The following is an 18,714-nucleotide window of genomic DNA, read 5'->3' on the forward strand; positions in this document are numbered from 1 at the left end:
TCATTACAAAGATGCTATGTTAGTCATCGATGGATTGTTGTCTATGCTTCAAAGCTCCCAGAGCACACTCCTCCCCGCTTTCACTAGAGACTCTGGCTCCAAGCAAATCTTACTACATCAACATTCAAGTGACTCAAATAGGCCCCATCTTCTGTTTTCCCCTCTCCGTCTCCTCCTGAGTGTTCTAGCATTTTATGAACATGTGTTCATGTTAGTCTACATTATTTATGCCCAGCAGAACCTCAAAAGATCATGAACTCAGAACCTTGTAAACCTCAGAACATAGTGTAGATCAAGCTCCACTGTGGTGTTAGCAAAGCTTCCTGTTCCGAAATTCCTGATGAGATTTTTTTTTTTAAAATTAACTCTCTGGTGGACCCATCGAACACCAAACACTTTCTCTGGCATACCCAATTGCCTCAGAAACACCTGTCTTCTTTATTGCCCTTAAATCCCTGATATTTGGGGCTGGAAAGATACCTCGGTAGTTAAGAGTACTGGCTGTTCTTTCAGAGGTCCTGAGTTCAATTCCCAGCAGCCTCATGGTGGTTCACAACCATCTGTAGTGAGACCTGGCGCCCTCTTCTGGTGTGTAGGCATACTTGCAGACAGAAAGAACATTGTATACACAATAAATAAATCTTAGAAAAAAAATCCCTGATATTCATGGGTACCTCCACTAGAGATAAGCAAGTGTCTCTAATAGCTTTGAGTCAGTTGTCAGGTACTAATTTCTTCATATTTACTTAGATTATGCAGTCTTCCTCTCAAGGAGGGATCAGTAGTTATATCACTCAACTCTCTACTTCCATAGCACCTAGATTGATCCAGTTTTTGTTTAAGTCTTTCCCAATTCAAACAGTTCAAAGGCAGAGCATTCCCTGATTAGTATAGATTCAATATAGGACCTCTAAGCCCCTGCTCTGTATAGTTTCTTATGGATTGTGCCTTCCTCTGTATTAGGTCAAACCTGAGGCACATTTCATTCTCTTCTTACTAGTTCTTGGAAAATTTCATACAATATATTTTGATCATATTCACACCTGCCCTGAAACAAATTATATTTAGCAACACATTGATTGAAGCAGTTATGAAATTGTACAGAAATTGTTTGAAGAACAAAAATAAAACTAGTGAATCCACACACAAAAGTTATTTCTTTCTAAACAAAGAATAAATATATAAGAAACTATCAGCCAGGTGGTGACAGCACATGACTTTAGTCCCTGCAATCGGGAGGCAAAGGCAGGTGCATCTCTGTGAGTCCAGACCAGCCTGGTCCACAAGAGCTAGTTCCAGGACAGCCTCCAAAGCCACAGAGAAACCCTGTCTCGAAAAACAAACAAACAAACAAACAATAATCAAAAAACCAAAAAACCAAACCCAAAACCAAAAAAAGAAAACCCAAAAAAGAATCTATCATATCATTCCGGTAGGGACTTCAACATTAAGTCATTATCCAAACAAACAAAAAAAAAAAGAAAAGAAAAGAAAAAAAGAGAAGCACAAAAAAACACATTATTCACTAATGAATTCAAGACGGCTTAAATAAAAACAGAAAACTAAATGTTTATGATATAATTTGGTTTAAAATTACTACCTATTAAGCTCAGTATTGATACTGCTGAATTGTTATTGCTTAAAGCTGGCAGAACTGCTTTTCTGCAGCTAATTTTCTTAATTTTTGCTATCATGTGTATGATGTATAAGTGTGCATGCATATTCCATGGTGTGCTTGTGGAGGTCAGAGGACAACCTTGTGGAACTAATTTAATTCTTTGACCTTTATGTGAATTCTGGGGGATTGAACTCATGCCATGGGACTTGCACAACAAGTGCTTTTGCCCACTGGATCACTCCAATGGCCTGCATTTATCTTCGAGACTGAAATTAGAAATATATAGTTCAGAGATCTACTTTAGGAGCAGGTCACTGATAAGCACATTATATTTATAATCTTTTTTTGTTTGTTTGTGTTTTGAGACAGGGTTTCTCTGTAGCTTTGGAGACTGTCCTCGACAGGCCATAGTCCAGGCTGGCCTCAAACTCACAGACATCTGCTTTCATCTGCCTCCCATGTGCTGGGATTAAAGATGGGTCTCACCACTGCCTGGCTATATTTATAATCTTTACAGCACTTCTTTTAACACTGTATAATTTCCAGAGCAGTTTACAAATTACTCAGTGCACTTGTTTTGGTAGAATTTCACTCTGGGCAATTTCTCATTGTAAGTGAGTGTGAGTGCTGGGTTTTGGAACCAAAATGTAAGCAAGTGTGAATGTTATAGCTCTGGAGTTGCAAAGGTGTCCTGAATTATTGGGAAGCCATGCTACCTAGGGCCACAATAGGACTGCTCTGGAGGGATAGGGACATAATAGTACAGCTCAGCACTGGAGAGAAAGGTGTCCTGACATGTCAGTGTTATGCCCAAGTCATGAAGACCCCCAGAGACCACAAAGGAGACAGACTCACTGAACTGCAAATGCAAGGCTGTAGTGTTCAATCCTATCAGTAGGGACTCCATCTAGCAAGCTGACACAGCGGTCTCCAGAAGGAGAGGAACCGGTCAGATCCTGATTGGTTGACATTGGCGAACAATTATGGGAATTTCTCAGACTCAGGGCAACTGGTCTGTTAATGCTTTTGATTGGTTGGCTACAGATGGCAGCATTTGTGGTTTGTATGGCTTTGTCTGCTACTTGTAGGTAACCTGTTCTCATTGTGGCGCTTGGAGGGGGCATTCTGTGGTTTCTATGGCTTTGTCTGTCTCTTGGAGGTGGTCTGTTGTCCATAGTTTCAGGGACCAAGATCCTGGATTTTCTTTGTGGCCAGACACAGTTTCCAGGTACTAAGTCTAAGAGGAAGGTTGTCTAGGAGTTTCACAACACAATCTCTAAGAGCTAAATTTCCTTCACGCTAGGGGGGAGGGTGGACTGGGTTTGTTCTGAAGGCTTCTCCACAAACTTTATATTTATATGGTTTCTCTCCACTATGGATAATGAGAGTTGAATGGGAACTTAAGGCTTTGCCACATTCATACACTTTCTCCCCAGTGTGAATTATTAGAAGTGAAGCCTTTGAGTTTAGTTTACCCCTTTCACTCCAGAAGCCAGGCTACCTACAGCCCCAATATGACAGTTCTGGAGGGCTAGAGCCACAATAGGACTGCTCTGGAAGTTGGAACTACAATAGGACAGCTCAACCTTGGAGGGAGAGGTGTCTTGACTTGTCAGAAAAGCCAGGCTACCTGAAGCTGGGGTGCATGGGGGATGGTCTCCCTGCAGGATATAGCGATCCTGCTCCTCTTCTAGAGAGCTGTTATGACTGAGCTCTTCTCTATTCCCCTAGGGGACCATCCTAGCAGAGCTGTCTGCTTCTTCTTCAGCCCAAGATGTTACTTCTTCTACTACCTTCTGCTAAAGGGGAAGCCCCTGCAGAAATGTTGCAATCTCTGCAGAGATGGCTCAGCAGTTAAGGGCACTGGCTACTCTTTCAGAGGTCCTGAGTTCAATTCCCAGCAACCACATGGTGGCTCACAACCATCTATAATGAGATCTGGTGCTCTGTTCTGGTATGTAAGCAGAAAAGTGTATACATAGTAAATCTTTTTAAAGAAGGAAAAGAAATGTAGCACTCTCCTCCGGCTCTGGTGAAAAGCTGTTCCTTTTCTGTGTATCCTTGCTCAGCCCCCTAAGGGATGTCTCAGTGAGGTTCTTCTAATCTGCGCTGGCAAATGAAGAGCATCACCCAAGACTCTTTTGAAAAAAGATTTATTTGGGAAGGAGGAGTCCAGGAGAGTGGCTGCCTTTGCCAGGGTGGGAAAGGACAGCCAAAACCCGAACAGGCAGCAGGGCTTATATAGGACTTTGTAGGGGCAGAGTTTTCCCAGGGAGAAGTTTTTCTACTCAAGGATTGGTTAGTTTAGTTGGTCAGGGCAGAAACGACTCTGATTTCAGGGCCAAACTGTGTCTCTTTCACGAGTCCTTTTTAGCCTGTTGGCTCTAATTTTAGGGCTAGGGTATATTTTCTTTCCCTGGCTCTGATTCTAGGGACAAAGTGTGGTTTTTGGCAATAGTCTCAGAGTCAGGGTGTGTTTCTGTGGTTCTGGGCTCAGGGATAAAGTATTTCTTTCATTGGCTCAGGTTTAGGATCCAGGGTGTTTCTTTCACTGACTCTGGGGCAAAGCCAGAGTGGGTTTCTTTGACTGGCCCTTTTATCCTACACCCCCTTTTTGTTTGTTGCTAGACAACTGGGAGGAGTTGGAAAGGGACAACATTTCTGTTAGAGTACTTCCTGCTGACTGGGGCATCGATGTTCTTAGGACAATCTTGCTCTTCACCCTCAGAATGTAACTGCTAATCCTGTAATAGTAACTGGTTAAAAGTCTGGTTAGAAGTCTTTTGTTGACGAAATCTAGATAAGAGGGTTATGAGACATGGTGCAATTAGTAGGACTAAGAAAAATAAGAGAAGAGGGGTTAAAAAGGGTAGTATTCACTCCCTTATCTATTAGTGATCCACCCGATAGAGGTATCAAGCTGTTTTTGGTTTTTGGAGTTGTTGGATCTTATCTTTCACTACACCTGACTGGTTGACATAGAAACAACATTCTTTCCCAGAAACAGAAAAAGATCACCTCTCTCTCTGCCGTGAGTAAATCTAATCCTCTCCAATTTTGTAGTACTATGGTGGCCAGGGAGTCTATTTGTCCCTGAAGGGTAAGGATAGACTAAGCTACCTTTTAGAAATCCTGGATGAATTTTGAGAAAAGCCAATGGTAAATAGCTAGGGAAGTGGTTAGTCTTGCTGTTTCAGTGGCTACACCTGCAATTAAGCCCAGGGCTGTCAGAAAGGGTACTACTTGGATCGCTCATTTGCCATGCTGTGCTGCTATGAACTTGGCATGGGAATTGGTAAGGGTTCTTTACTAGGGACCACCTCTAATTTAGGAAACAGGAAAACCAGGACACAAGTCCCAGACCACCAGGCAGGTAAACAGTAATAAACTTGAGTACCACAGAGAATAGAGGCATTGTGAAATAGAGGCATTGTTTGAATATAGGGGCTGGGTGATAGCACCAAGGGTAATGGTATTATTGCAGTCTGCAGAATCCAGCATGCCCATAAAGTGTGTTCCTGAGGAGTTAAAGCAGTCTGTAATACCAGAGAGAGCGTTGTCAGAGATAAGGGGTGGTAGTGACATTTGGCTTGGAGCAATTAATAAGTGGTAAGGTGAGAGAATCTAATAGGACAATGGTGGGTGAGGCTTAGACCCCCGAGGGACACACAACCAGCATTTAAAAAGAGGTCAGGCTGAGCATTATTCAATAGCTGATATGCAGCAGTTAGGGTCTGAAACAAGAGATGTGTGACAGGGAGGTGGGGTCAATATCATCAAAAAAAGGTGATATTAAGAATGTAACAACCAAGTCAGGCGTTGGTGGCCCACACCTTTAATCCCAGCACTCGGGAGGCAGAGGCAGGTGGATCTCTGTGAGTTAGAGGTCAGCCTGGTCTCCAGAGGAGTGCCAGGATAGGCTCCAAAGCTACACAGAGAAACCCTGTCTCGAAAAACAAAAACAAACAAACAAACAAAAAAAGTAGGCAAAATTCAGAAACAGTGGAAGGTTTATGAAATCACAATGATTAAAAATTAATGCAAATGCTGACTGGAAAAGGGGTCATTTTGGGGTCAGGTAGAAACCTGGTGCAAGGGAAACTCCAAGGAATCTAAACGGTTGACTCCAGCTAAGACTCCTAGAAATTACAGATATGTAGCCTGAACTGGTCATCTCTTGTAACCAGGCAAGACTTCTACTGGAGGGATTGGGACACCAACCTAGCCATATAACCTTCAACCTATAGTCTATCCGCCTATGGGAAGTGCTGGGGTGGTTCAGAGATTGTGAGAGTGGCCAACGAATGACTGTTCCAGCCTGAGACTCATGCTACAAGAGTGAGCCCACACCTGACACTGCCTGGAGCACCAGGATCTAGATGCTGAATGGCAGGGAGACCTAGGATAGAACCAAACATGACTGGAGAAAAAAATAACAATGTAATAATGCCTAATGATATTCTGCTATGATATTAAAACCAGACATAGACACAGCAGTAAAACTATAGGCCAATTTCCAGATTAACACAGATGGCTATATTTAACAAAATCCTTGTAAACCAAAGGGTTTTGGCAGTACATTAAAAAGATCATAAGTGATCAAATTGCTTTGATCATTTAATTCTATGATAGAAGGATCTTTCAGCATACAAAACTCAGTAAATGTTAAAAAAGGATATAAACAGAATCAAGGGCAAAAAACACGAAGATCTCAAGTACACAGAAATCCTTTGGAAAGTTCAGTGTTGATCAAGATAAAAGTCTGGAGGCAATGTGGTACGCAGAAGCAGGTGGGTCTCTGAGAATTCCAGGCCAGCCAGGGCTCCAGAGTGGGACTCTTCCCCACCCTCCCCCCAAAAAAGTCCCAAGGAAATAATGACTGAGAAGATCAGCTTTCAACCTAACGAAGCTTAAGTATGAAAAACCTACAGCCAGCACTATATTGAATGGAGAAAGCCTTATTATTATTTTTTTTTTAAAATGAGGAGTGATACAAAAGTATCCACTGTCTCCTGTGTTAGAGAATTAATTTAAATCGGGGTGGTGGTTGCGGCACACACCTTTCATCCTAGCATTCACACCGCAATTGAAAACTCAGGAGGCAGACAGATGGATCTCTGTGAGTTTGAGGCCATTCTGGTCTATAGAGTGAGTTCCAGGACAGGCTCCAAAGCTACAGAGAAACCCTGTCTCCAAAGGCCAAAACAAAACAACAAACCCCAACAAAACAAAAAGACGTCTACAACGTTTAAAACTTGGGAACAAGGTGATATCTTGCCTAGTATACATATGGCAATTGAAAACTCTATTATTAGCTAGGCATGGTGGAACAGGCTGAAATCCCAGCACTTGGGAACCAGAGGCAGAAGTCTCAGAAGTTCAAGGCCAGCAGCTGAGGTGACCTGCACAGCACTTAAACAAGATCAAGTCCGTCCAGACATCCGCAGAGATAGGGTAGACGTTTCCGAGGTCCCAGCCCTGATTGTGGACCTCCTGAGAATGGACAGTTACAGGTTTCTAAATCAGCGCCTCCAGTCCAGGGTTACTAAGAATTGCCTCAGAAGAGACGCTACTATTCCAACGCCAAACCCTAAGTGTCTGGGGCTCCGCGGAAGGCCCTGGAAATTTAGTGACTTATTGTCAGGCTAAACAAAGGCATGAAGGGACAAGCTGGTGTCTTAGCATGTTTTTCTTGCATCTAAAATCTCCCCGGAGCTCGGCTGCTCTGAGAAGAACGGAAGACGGCAGCGCGGCTCCTTCAGGCACCCTGCAGCCTCTCAGTCCGGCGGGAAAGGAAGGGTACCGGAGTCCGGGAGTCTGGAGCAGAAGGACCGAGAGCCTCTCCCACAGCCCTGCCCACCCGGCTCGCACACTCGCAGCTCGTGGTGTCTGCACCCCGCGGCTCCTGCGGACTCACAGAGGCTCAGGGCCCAGCACGGGCAACCCTGGACAGCCGTGCCAGGAAGAAAGATGGCGGGCGAGGCCCTTCTGCCCCACCCCCTAGTGCTCCGGATTGGACAGTTCCGACGGCACCAGGGCCCTGAGAAGCAACACAACTAAAATAAAGCCCTAGAATGAATCACTAGGAAGGATGTAACTTAGAGGCCATCTCAGCTGTAAGGAAGGGCGCAGTGAAACACTGAACTAGGCCGATGCATTGGTGCATTTATTGCAAATATGAAACTGCAGGGGGCTATCTGTCGGGTGGTAGAGAGAGAATGATGGCCAGAAGCATTTGCAGAAGTCAAAAGCTGCCGGGTTACCTCTTGGGAGCAGAGAGGACAGCAAAAATGCTGCGGAAATCCTGGCTATAAAAAGTAGCTGTAGCTAGGCCATGGTGGCACAGACCTTTAATCCCAGCACTCAGGAGGCAGAGACAGGCCAGTCTCTGAGAGTTCGAGGCCAGTCTGGTCTACAGAGTGAGTTTCAAGCCAGCCTCCAAAGCTACAGAGAAACTCTGTCTCAAAAAGACCAACCAACCAACCAGCCAACCAGCCAGCCAGCCAGCCAGCCAGCCAGCCAGCCAAAACAGACGAGTTGTAGGCAGAGAGGTGTGCAAGCTAAACAGGGTGGAAGTTTAGGGGTGAGAAGGGCTAAGGATGGTAGCCTAGCTGCGGGAAACCAGTCTGAGCCAGCAGTCTTGAGTTCAGCTTGAGCTGAACCCAGACTGTCATTTAGGATACTGTAAGTGGCAATGGCATTTTGGGGGGTTTGGGACCTTATAATGGCACATTGTCCCTACTTCCCAATGTAGAAATTTCTGTCCTTCCTAAGAAAAGCCTCACTGGCTACACTTCATGGTTTCTCCCTAAGCAGGCTGTCAAATTCATAAACTCCAGGAGACTGACTACCTAGGGGGCTTCTCTAAACCTCATTTTCAGTTTGTTTCCCCTCATTTCCTAAGATTGAAGTCAGGTTCCTGATCATGCTAATTAGGGACACCATGGTTGAGCTATACATGAAGCCCACAGACTCCATTAATCTACTGAAGGTAAAGAGTGACTCCAGCAATTCCACCTATTGCAAAATCTAAAGGTGCTTCAGAAAAGTTGGCCTGTAGCTAGGGTGACCGCCTAAGAGAAGACAAACTCAGATGTGGCGCTGTTTTCTGGTGCTCCATAGCTTTCACTGTCAGCATTTCTGAGTGTTTTGAGCAGGTGGAGGCCACGTGCAAGGGAGGACAGCTGCCCAGAACCCTCTAAAAGGAACTCCATTGCTCTCCCTTGCAGTCTTTTCGAGACAGGATTTCTCTTGTGACTTTGGAGCCTATCCTGGAACTAGCTCTTGTATACCAGGCTGGTCTCAAACTCACAGAGATCTGCCTGCCTCTGCCTCCCCGAGTGCTGGGATTAAAGGTGTGCACCACCACTGCCCAGCAAATGTTTTCTTTAGGAGTTGCTTTGATCATGGTGTCTCTTCACGGCAATAGAACAATGACAAAGACAGTTACATGTCACTGCAAGATCCCATGACTTCTGTGGTCATCATGCCTTCCTAATATTAATGAAGTGAGATCATAAGTTAGGAACAACCCTCCCTCCCCCCCACAAGTTGTTCTGCCATCTGTTTTATCACAGCAATACAAAAGTAACTAATATAAATGCCAGGAGATTTAAGCAGCATTTGCACACATTTGCATTGAGGCAAGGATGATCTCATGTTGGTCTTCATCATATGAAGATGCCGGAGATAAAATACACTAGTAGAAAATATCTTCACTTTTCAAAAGGATGAGCTGAATCTGAAGTTGAGTTATTCAAGTATAGTTTCTGCTGATGCTAGGTGGGTAGTAGCAAGTGTCACAGCAAGCCACCACCTGTTAGAACCCACACAGTCTACAGTAGTTGGTGAACTATGATATATTCAACATATTATAAAAGCCATTGTTTTAGCTGATTTTGCTCAACTACAAACTAATAAAAATTATCTGAGCACACTGAAGCTAGTCTGGTAAAAAGGTACTTAACCTTTTGGTATGAGTAAAGTACAAAGAACAAAAGTTACAACACAAGCCTGAAGTGAAATTAATACATGGATAAAGTTGCCATTACTTCTAAGCACATGATAATAATATGACATTAAAGGAAAACACTGGCAAAGTCATATTCTACCTAGTATATGATTATGGTAGGATATTTGCATATATCTTCAGATTTGATAATCTGAAAATTGACTAAAAATAGTTGAGAACTCTAATGTACAAAGTTTTCAAGAAAATATATATCAAAGTATAAAACAAAATATATGACATTTGATCTGAGAAGTAACCAACTGGACTGCACTGTGAGATGCTAGGGCAAGGTAGCACATCTATGCTTTGTAATTTCCAGAAACCATTAGATCAACAGGGATGGACCCTAGACAAGTGATTAACCCCTGCATGTGTTCATGAGGCGCTGTTGGGGAGTGGTGAAACGTAGGAGGTATAACTGGCAGAAGTGGGTCACTCGAAAGTGTATCCTTATATCTTCTACTGGACTCTTATAAATGACAGAAACCCTTCTACTTGATGACTTCTCTGCCCTGATGGTCTGTGAGCCAAAGGGAAGAAATGCTTGTTTCAAATATTTGGCATTGATTAGCAATAAGAAAAAGAACAGAAAAGAATCAGTATAAACACCAAAGATAAGCCAGGCATGGTGGCACACGCCTTTAATCCCAGCATTGGGCAGACAGAGACAGGTAGGTCTCTGAGTTCTAGGCCAGCTTGGTCTAAGGAGCTAGTCCCAGGACAGCAGGGCTACACGGAGAAACCTTGTTTCGAAAAATAAAAACAACTCCTCAAACCAACAAAACAATACAAGATAAAAAAAAATATCAAAGAAGCTGCCACATGATCTCAATAGAGAAATCCTAACAATAAAACTGCATTTTCAACAGCTCATTAATATTACTCTAAAAACATATTAGAAATACATTTGATTTACATATGGATCCACCAAGAAAAGAAATATACGCCACTTGACTAAAAAAGACACTACCTTTTAAATTCATGCCTCACTGCTTAAAGAAATCTTAGAGATCAAGTCATCTGAAAATTTATTTACAAGAGTAAAAATTAGAAGTAAACATCTCAGAGACTATCTTCTGAATTATTGACCAATTAACGAAATGTTCTTTCTTAAACTCATTCATAGGAATCTTTAAAAAATTATGAATTCTCTTAAATAAGGAATTTTCACAAAACCTTGAAAACTGTTTTATAGCTGATAACTTTGTTATACAAGTTTTGATACTGAGTACATTCTCAGAGGTCGGCCAACTGAAGACATCTGCACATTCATTTAAGATTACTCACTACGGTATGCAACAGCATGTCTGTGCATACAACCAAGATGACTAAAGGCATTCCTACAGACAACATGACACTGGTTCTCTGCTCTATGTATTGCCATGTTAAGAATACTTTTTCATGTTCTACACTGAGGAATTCCTTCTAGTGTGAGTCTTCTCATGTATTTTAAGGGAACTGGAACGAGTAAAGGCTTTCCCACATTGCTTGCAAATATAAGGCTTCTCACCAGTGTGAATTTGTTCATGTCTCTGACAGTCACTTAAAGTATAAAAGGATTTCCCACACTGTTTACATACAAATGGTTTCTCTCCACTGTGAATCCTTTCGTGACGTCGAAGGGAACTGTGACCAGTAAAGGCTTTCATACATTGTTTACACTTATATGGTTTCTCTCCAGTGTGAATCCGTTCATGTATTCTAAACTTACTAAAAGAAATGAAACCCTTCCCACACTGCTCACATACATAGGGCTTTTCACCACTGTGAATCCTTTCATGATTTCGAAGGGCACCGGGATTAGTGAAGGCTTTCCCACAATTCTTACAGACATAGGGTTTCTCACCAGTGTGAATTTGTTCATGTCTCTGACAACCACTTAAGGAAGAGAAACCTTTTCCACAATGCTTACACACATAGGGTTTCTCTCCACTGTGAATCCTTTCATGTCGTCGGAGCGAACTTTGATCAGTAAAGGCTTTACCACATAGTTTACATACACAGAGTTTCTCTCCAGAATGAGTTGATTCATGCTTTCGGAAGTTACTGCAAGAAATAAAACCTTTGCCACATTGCTTACAAACATACGGTTTCTCCCCACAGTGAATCCTTTCATGGCATCGAAGGGAGGTGTGGCGAGTGAAGGCCTTCCCACACTGCTGACACACATAGGGTTTCTCCCCACTGTGAATCCTTTCATGGTATCGAAGGGAACTGTCAACACTAAAGACTTTCCCACATTGCCTACATTTATAGGGTTTCTCTCCAGTGTGAGTTCTTTCATGTATTCGAAGGGTACTGGAAGAATTGAAACCTTTTCCACACTGCAAACATACATGGGGTTTCTCTCCACTGTGAATCCTCTCATGATAGCGAAGAGAACTGAGAGTAGTAAAGGCTTTATCACACAGCTTACATACATAGGGCTTTTCTCCAGTGTGACATCGTTTATGTGTCTGAATGGAATTGTAATAACTGAAGGCTTTCCCACACTGCTTACAGACATAGGGTTTCTCTCCAGTGTGGCATCGTTTATGTGTTTGAAAGGAATAGTAGTAAGTGAAAGCCTTCCCACATTGTGTACACACATAAGGTTTCTCTCCAGTGTGAGTTCTTTCATGGTCTTGAAAGTTGGTCAAATAACTGAAAGCCTTACCACATATATTACATCTGTATGGTTTCTCTCCAGTATGAGTACGTTCATGTCTTCGAATGTTACTCAGAAAAGAAAAGGATTTCCCACATTGTGTACATAAATAGGGTTTCTCTCCAGTGTGAGTTCTTTCATGTTCTTGAAAGTTAGTCAAACAAGTGAAAGTTTTGTCACATATATTACATTTGTAGGGTTTCTCTCCAGTGTGAGTTCGTTCATGTCTTCTAATGTTACTCAAAAAGGAAAAGGTTTTCCCACATTGTTTACATACATAGGGTTTCTTTCCAGTGTGGATCTTTTCAACATACTGAAGAAAATCAGTATAAGTAAAGGCATCATAATGCTGCTTATCCATACATATTTCTTCTCTAGTTTCCTTATTCACACGTATTTGAATGTAATCATTACTTTTGAAGATTTTGTCACACTGGTTAAATTCACTGAATTTCTGTTCAGTGTCAGTGTCTTCACGCTTCAGAAAGCATTCTGGATAAATGAAGGCTTTCTCACATTCCCCAACCTTACAGAGGCTCGCTCCACATAGCTCATATTGATGAGGTTTTTGTATAGTCTGGAGAGGCACAGACACATTAATAGATGAATGACCGATGAACATGTTGTCTTCATACACATGGCTTTCACAAATCATTGTTCTATGAGACACTTTCCTGTTCACAATGGTGTTTGGAATCTGTCTGAAGATTTCTTTACATTCACTACTTTTGTTACGTTCCAATAGTCTTTCTACAACTTCATTTCTATAAAAAAAAAAAGTTCACCAGTAAAGTTATAAATTTCCCCACCAGCATAATTCCTGAGAATTTCTGAATATGATTGAAGGTTCTACAGGATGTGGGGACAGGTAATATTAAGACACTGTATTCACATAGGGTTTCTTTTTGTGTTAACATTTATTTATTTACTATTTGTGTGTGCACATGCTATGGTGTACATATAGAAGTTAGAGGACAGCTTGGAGATGATTCTCTTTTACTATATGGTTTTCAGAGACTGAACTTAAGTCATCAAGCTTGATAGTGAATACCTTTATCCGATGAGTCATTTTCCTAGTCCCATCATATGGGACTTTTAATACTTCCCACAGGCTAATTATTTTGTAAAAGATGAATGTCTAGATCTTAGTTAGTTTTGAGGTCAATCTCTTACTATGATGCATGGGCATCCTTCAGTCCCCTAAGAGCTGGGAATGAAGGCATGAGTGATCATATTTACTTCTATATCACAGGTAAATGTACTTAATTATTCCTTATGCAAAATGCTTAAGCAAAAACTATTTCTTTCTTTCTTTCTTTTTTTTTTTTTTTGGTTTTTCGAGACAGGGTTTCTCTGTAGTTTTGGAGGCTGTCCTGGAACTCGTTCTGGAGACCAGGCTGGCCTAGAACTCACAGAGATCCACCTGCCTCTGCCTCCCAAGTGCTGGGATTAAAGGCGTGCACCACCAACACCTGGCTGGATAGTTGTCTTGATTTTAAAAAACAACTGACCATTCCCAGATTATGGGTTGGCAAAGTTACCTTTGATTTCTTCTAGAATATCTGTGGTCATTGTCTATGTGCTGGTCATCTTGTGTTCTTCCTAGAACATAGACCCAGAGAAATCTGATTTACTTACATAGTTATTACAGAAATACCAGATTCTATGTAGATTCATGGTATAACATGACATGCCTGATATAGTCACCAAATTTACCCTTTTCATATTCCAAATCATGGAGCAAGATTTTTGAGCAAGACAGACTTATAATCTGATTGACTAAGTAAAAACATGGTCTCATTCATACCTATGGCAGCCAGGTTCCTGAAGGTTTCCTCCATCACATCTCTGTGCAGCTTCTTTTGGGAAGGATCTAGTAAAGCCCATTCCTCCACAGTGAAGCTTATAGCCACATCTTCAAAGGTCACAGAGTCCTAAATGGCCAAGATGTTTTGAGAAGAAAAGATAAGACACACACTACTGAAAATCTTCGAGTGTCCTCTAAATGTCCAATATATATCCTGATCATCACATTCTCATTTTACATCCATACTGTGCTCTCTCTCTCTTTTTCTTATTAATACAGTATTTTGTCTTCTCTCAGTTAAACCCTGAGTCAAGCACTTTCCTCAGACTTCCTGGGGAGATACAGGAAAAGGAACATACAGGGCAGACAGGATACGAAAGAACCACGGGAGGTGGAAGTGGAGACAGCTGCTTCACATCATGAAGAGGATGAGAAAGGCCACCATTAGACAAAAGAGCCCCATGGCCTCTGAGAGGGCAAAGCCTAGACTCATGTAGGAGAAGAGCTGTTGCTTCAGAGAAGGGTTCCTGGCATAACCAATGATGAGGCTCCCCAAAACAGTCCCAATCCCAGCCCCAGAGCCAGCCACCCTAACTGTAGCAGCCCCAGCCCCACTGAACTTGGTGGCTGTGTCGATGTCCCTGGAAATGATGCTGGTTTGAAAGCTGCAGCTAGGGATGTGTGAGGTCAGAGGACAAGGGGCCACCAAGCTGCTGAGGCCCTCATCTGTCCATATCTGTGGTCAATTTACTCTACCGCAGACAGGGGACGACTCAGCAGCTGAGAGGTGCTCCTGATTAAGGAGTGGGTGAACTTGGAGCAGGCATACATTATCAGGGGTGAGGGGTCAAGGCAGGAGAGCTGCTCCCAGGGTAGAGAAGACTATAACTGTGCTCTCTAACACAAGAATTCCCACGTTAGCTTTGAACAGCAATAATGAAATACCAAGTATGCTGGTGGAACTTATAATTACTACTGGTGTATAGGCCTTTATCATTTCCCCCATAATACTACTACTAGTGCACATTTGTGTTAACAACCAGCTGCCTTAAAATCACATATTTTAAGAATAGATTATGAGGGTGAGTGTCTTCATCCAGTACTAGTTCCTATGAGCATAATTAATGCCCTGCCTCATCGTAGACCCAAAGCAATGAACCTAAGTGACAAGATTGAATTATAGGAACCTTGCCATAAAAATAAACCTTTCAACAAGTATGTTACTTTTCTCATTACTGTGACTAAATAGCAATTCATGAAAGACTGACTTTTAATCATGTCTTGAGAGGGGAAGTCTGCTGTGGGAGGGGGGCAGACATGGCAGAATTCATGGGGATGGGATCATGCAGCAGGGACTCCACATCAGTGATGACCAGGAAACAGAACAGGGAATGCTGGTTTCTACTTGGATTCTTCCTTTTTCCTTGTGTATTCAGTTTGGCACCTCAGCCCATGGTTATATGTAATGGTTAGTGATGAAAAACTAGGCAGATGGGCATCTGGGTACACCCGTAGGGATTTATCTTGATTATGCTAACTGATGTTAAGATAATCCAATTAATTGTAGGTGAGACTATCCCCTGGCCATAGGATTCTGGACTGTATAAAATGAAGAAAGTGAGCTGAACACTAGCATGCATTCATTACTTTCTTTTTCTGACTTCAGATGTAATATGACCAGCTGCTTCAAGCTCCTGCTCCTTTGACTTCCCCATCTTGAACTGTGAGTTAAACCCTTCCTTTCTTAAATTGCATTCTTCAGGGTACTTTACCATAACACCACAAAAAGAAAATAAGACAGGTACACAGATTCAGAGTGGGTATTCCCTTCTCAGTTACCTGTCTGCAAACACTCTCACATACCCAGTGTGTGTCTAATAGGTGATTCCAAATTATCTCAACTTAACAAGAAGACTATAACAAAAACCTTCAGTTGCTTTTCTTAGGTATATTAGATAGGAATGCAATGCTAATTAATATACCATTTTACAAGATAACATTAACAGAGTGGATTAAGAATAGATTATTGGTGCCTAGCCCAATCATCATCAGGCTTTCTCTGGCAGCTGACAGGAATAGATGTAGAGAACTACAGCCAAACATTAGGTGGGAATTGGGTAACCCCATGGAAAAGGGGGAAGAAAGACTGTAGGAACCAGAGGGGTCAATGATACCAGAACAACATGACCCATAGAATCAACTAAGCAGATCTCAAAGGGGCTCACAGAGACTTAAGTGGCAATCACAGGGCATGCACAGATCTGTGCTAGGTCCTCTGCATATATGTTATGGTTTGTTAGCTTGGTGTTTTGTGGGACTCATAACAGTGGGAACAGGTGATTCTCTGACTCTTTTGCTTGCTCTTGGGACTCCTTTTCTCCTACTGGGTTGCCTCATCCAGTCTTGATATGAGGGTTTGTGCCTAGTATTATTGCATCTTGTTATGTTGTGTTTGGCTGATATCCCTGGGAGGCCTGTTCTTTTCTGAAGGGGAATGGAGGAGGAATGGATCTGGGGGTGGGTGGGTGGGTGGGCTGGGAGGAGTAACTGTAATAGGGATATATTGTATGAAAAAAGAGTTAAAAAAAGGATAATGGAAGGGTCTAGGCAATGGCTCAGTATATAAAGCACTTGCTGTGCAGGCCTGAGTTTGAACTCCCACAACAAAAGTAAAGCCAGACATGGTAAGGCATAGTTATAATTTCAACTGTGGAAACCCTGTAAAATCAAAAATAAGTTAAATATTTTCTTACTGAACCAGGAAGAATCAAGGCATAGTTACAATATAATCAAAAGCAAAAATCCAATACCCATCAGTAGCAGTGTAAGTCAAATGTTCAGTGTCAAAGGTCTAGGAACTCCTGTGGCATGATGGTATGTCGAGACAGGAGAATTCCAGGAAGCTGGGTGGGGAGCCAGCTAGCCTGGCAGACGCAGTAGTAAACATCAAAGAATATCACCTGACTTCCAAACACAATTATATATATGTGCAAGAGTGCACTTTTGTGTACACACACACACACACACACACACACACACAGAGAGAGAGAGAGAGAGAGAGAGAGAGAGAGAGAGAGAGAGGGATCATGGAAAAAAGTAACAGTATTTAATGAAAACAAATGAAAACAAAAAGTTGGTTTAACACATAGCAGACATTTTACAACAAAGTCATAAACCACAATCTCTTTAATATAGAATAAAAGAAAAAAATGCCTTGGAAACATGCATTGTATTTCCCCTTTCTACCAGCGGATATCAAGCTATCCATTGAAACGGGAAAAAACAATTCCAGTATTTTGAGATCATAGTCAGGTTTTGAATTTAAGACTGTAAGAAATGGATGGAGACATTTAAACCTACGAATATTGGGTTAGGCTTTAAGATAGGAGAGCAGGGATAGCCAGTCCTAGTTTGATTCTGTACAGGATGGAAACAAGGCAACAGATGAAACTGAGTGGCTATGGGAGATAGCCCAGAAAAAGCAACGTTGGTGGACTTAACAGATTAGGGAGAAAAACAAAGCAGGAGAAGGTGAAGAAAGATGCAGGCTTGTGAAGAGCACAAATAGGTGACTGACAGGGAACAATTAACAAAATGACATTACAATCCTAAACATATGCAAAGACTCTGATGCACTTAATTTAATAAAAGCATAGCAGAGCCTGGTTCCCAGAAGTCACATGGTGGCTTACAATCATCTATAACTCCAGTTCCAGGGTACCTAGGATTTCAGGGAATGCCCTCTTCTGAACTTCACAGGCACCAGGCAAGCATGTGGTATGTACACATACACACACACACACACACACACACAGAGACAAGATACTCATACATATACAATAAATATATTAAAAAAGCATACTACTGGAATAAAAGACAGATTAACACTAATCCAATACTATTAGGTGATTTTAATACCCTGCTGTCTCCAATAGACAGGTCATTTGGACAAGAAACAGAAAAACATCAGAATTAAGTGTTAGAGTCACAAATCAAGTCAATGTAACAGATATCTATAGAATATTCTGCCCAAATATCAAAGAATATATATTCTACTCAGCAGCCCATGGAAGCTTCTCAAAAATAGACTAATCCTGGGGCACAAAACTAATCTTAACAAATTCTGAAAGACTGAAATAAGTTCACGTATCCTACCTGACCACAATGCAATAAAACTTAAAATCAACAGTAAACAAATCTTCAGTAAGTACACAAACTCAAAGAGATTAAACAACTCATTATTGAAGGATGAATGGGCTAAAGAGGAAATCAAGAAAGCAATCAAAATTCCTGGAACTACTTTAATCCCAGTACTCGGGAGGCAGTGGCAGGCGGATCTCTGTGAGTTCGAGGCCAGTCTGGTCTACAGAGCGAGTTCCAGGACAGCCTCCAAAGCAATACAGAGAAACCCTGTCTCAAAAAACCAAACCAAAACAAACAAACAAAAAATTCCTGGAACTAAATTAAAATGAAAACACAAAACCTTTGGGACACATTAAACAACAACAACAACAACAAAACACAACAGTCTTGTGAAGGGAGTTTACGGCTTCAAGTGCTATTAAACTTCCTCGTTAAAGAACCAGGGAGCCTGTTTCACTTTCAGTTCACAAAGGAACCCAAACTCAGGT

General features: G+C 41.9%; 2 protein-coding genes across 3 annotated transcripts; both read right to left on the reverse strand.

Annotated features, from left to right (window-relative positions):
- Positions 1 to 6,131: 6,131 nt before the first annotated feature.
- Positions 6,132 to 14,248, reverse strand: LOC100765088 (zinc finger protein 14). Of its 2 annotated transcripts, XM_035453700.1 has the most exons (3): positions 14,084 to 14,244; positions 13,818 to 13,878; positions 6,132 to 13,040 (listed from the first exon to the last, which is right to left on the reverse strand). In XM_035453700.1, exons 1-3 carry the CDS (start codon positions 14,115 to 14,117, stop codon positions 11,036 to 11,038), a joined length of 2,100 nt encoding a protein of 699 aa, XP_035309591.1. In that variant the 5' UTR covers positions 14,118 to 14,244; the 3' UTR covers positions 6,132 to 11,035. The 2 variants fall into 2 exon arrangements, with proteins under 2 accessions (XP_035309591.1, XP_035309592.1); XM_035453701.1 differs by lacking the exon at positions 13,818 to 13,878 and having other exon boundaries at positions 14,084 to 14,248.
- A 131-nt stretch (positions 14,249 to 14,379) lies between these two features.
- Positions 14,380 to 16,450, reverse strand: LOC113831166 (ATP synthase F(0) complex subunit C2, mitochondrial-like). The gene is given in 2 exon segments (XM_035453704.1): positions 14,380 to 14,833; positions 14,836 to 16,450. Coding segments are annotated over 2 exon segments (417 nt in total). The 5' UTR covers positions 14,915 to 16,450; the 3' UTR covers positions 14,380 to 14,495.
- Between the last annotated feature and the right edge of the window lie 2,264 nt (positions 16,451 to 18,714).

The sequence above is a fragment of the Cricetulus griseus genome, unplaced genomic scaffold (genome assembly GCF_003668045.3).
Source record: "Cricetulus griseus strain 17A/GY unplaced genomic scaffold, alternate assembly CriGri-PICRH-1.0 unplaced_scaffold_123, whole genome shotgun sequence".
In the NCBI taxonomy this organism is placed as follows: domain Eukaryota; kingdom Metazoa; phylum Chordata; class Mammalia; order Rodentia; family Cricetidae; genus Cricetulus; species Cricetulus griseus.

What these genes read in the sequence shown, in the direction of transcription:
- LOC100765088 (XM_035453700.1), bottom strand. Translation starts at nt 14,117, where the DNA reads ATGGAGGAAACCTTCAGGAACCTGGCTGCCATAG. An exon ending in CAGGAACCTGGCTGCCATAG is followed by an intron (nt 13,879 to 14,083) that starts GTATGAATGAGA and finishes TCTATGTTCTAG; the next exon opens with GAAGAACACAAGATGACCAG. An exon ending in TATTCTAGAAGAAATCAAAG is followed by an intron (nt 13,041 to 13,817) that starts GTAACTTTGCCA and finishes TTTTTTTTATAG; the next exon opens with AAATGAAGTTGTAGAAAGAC.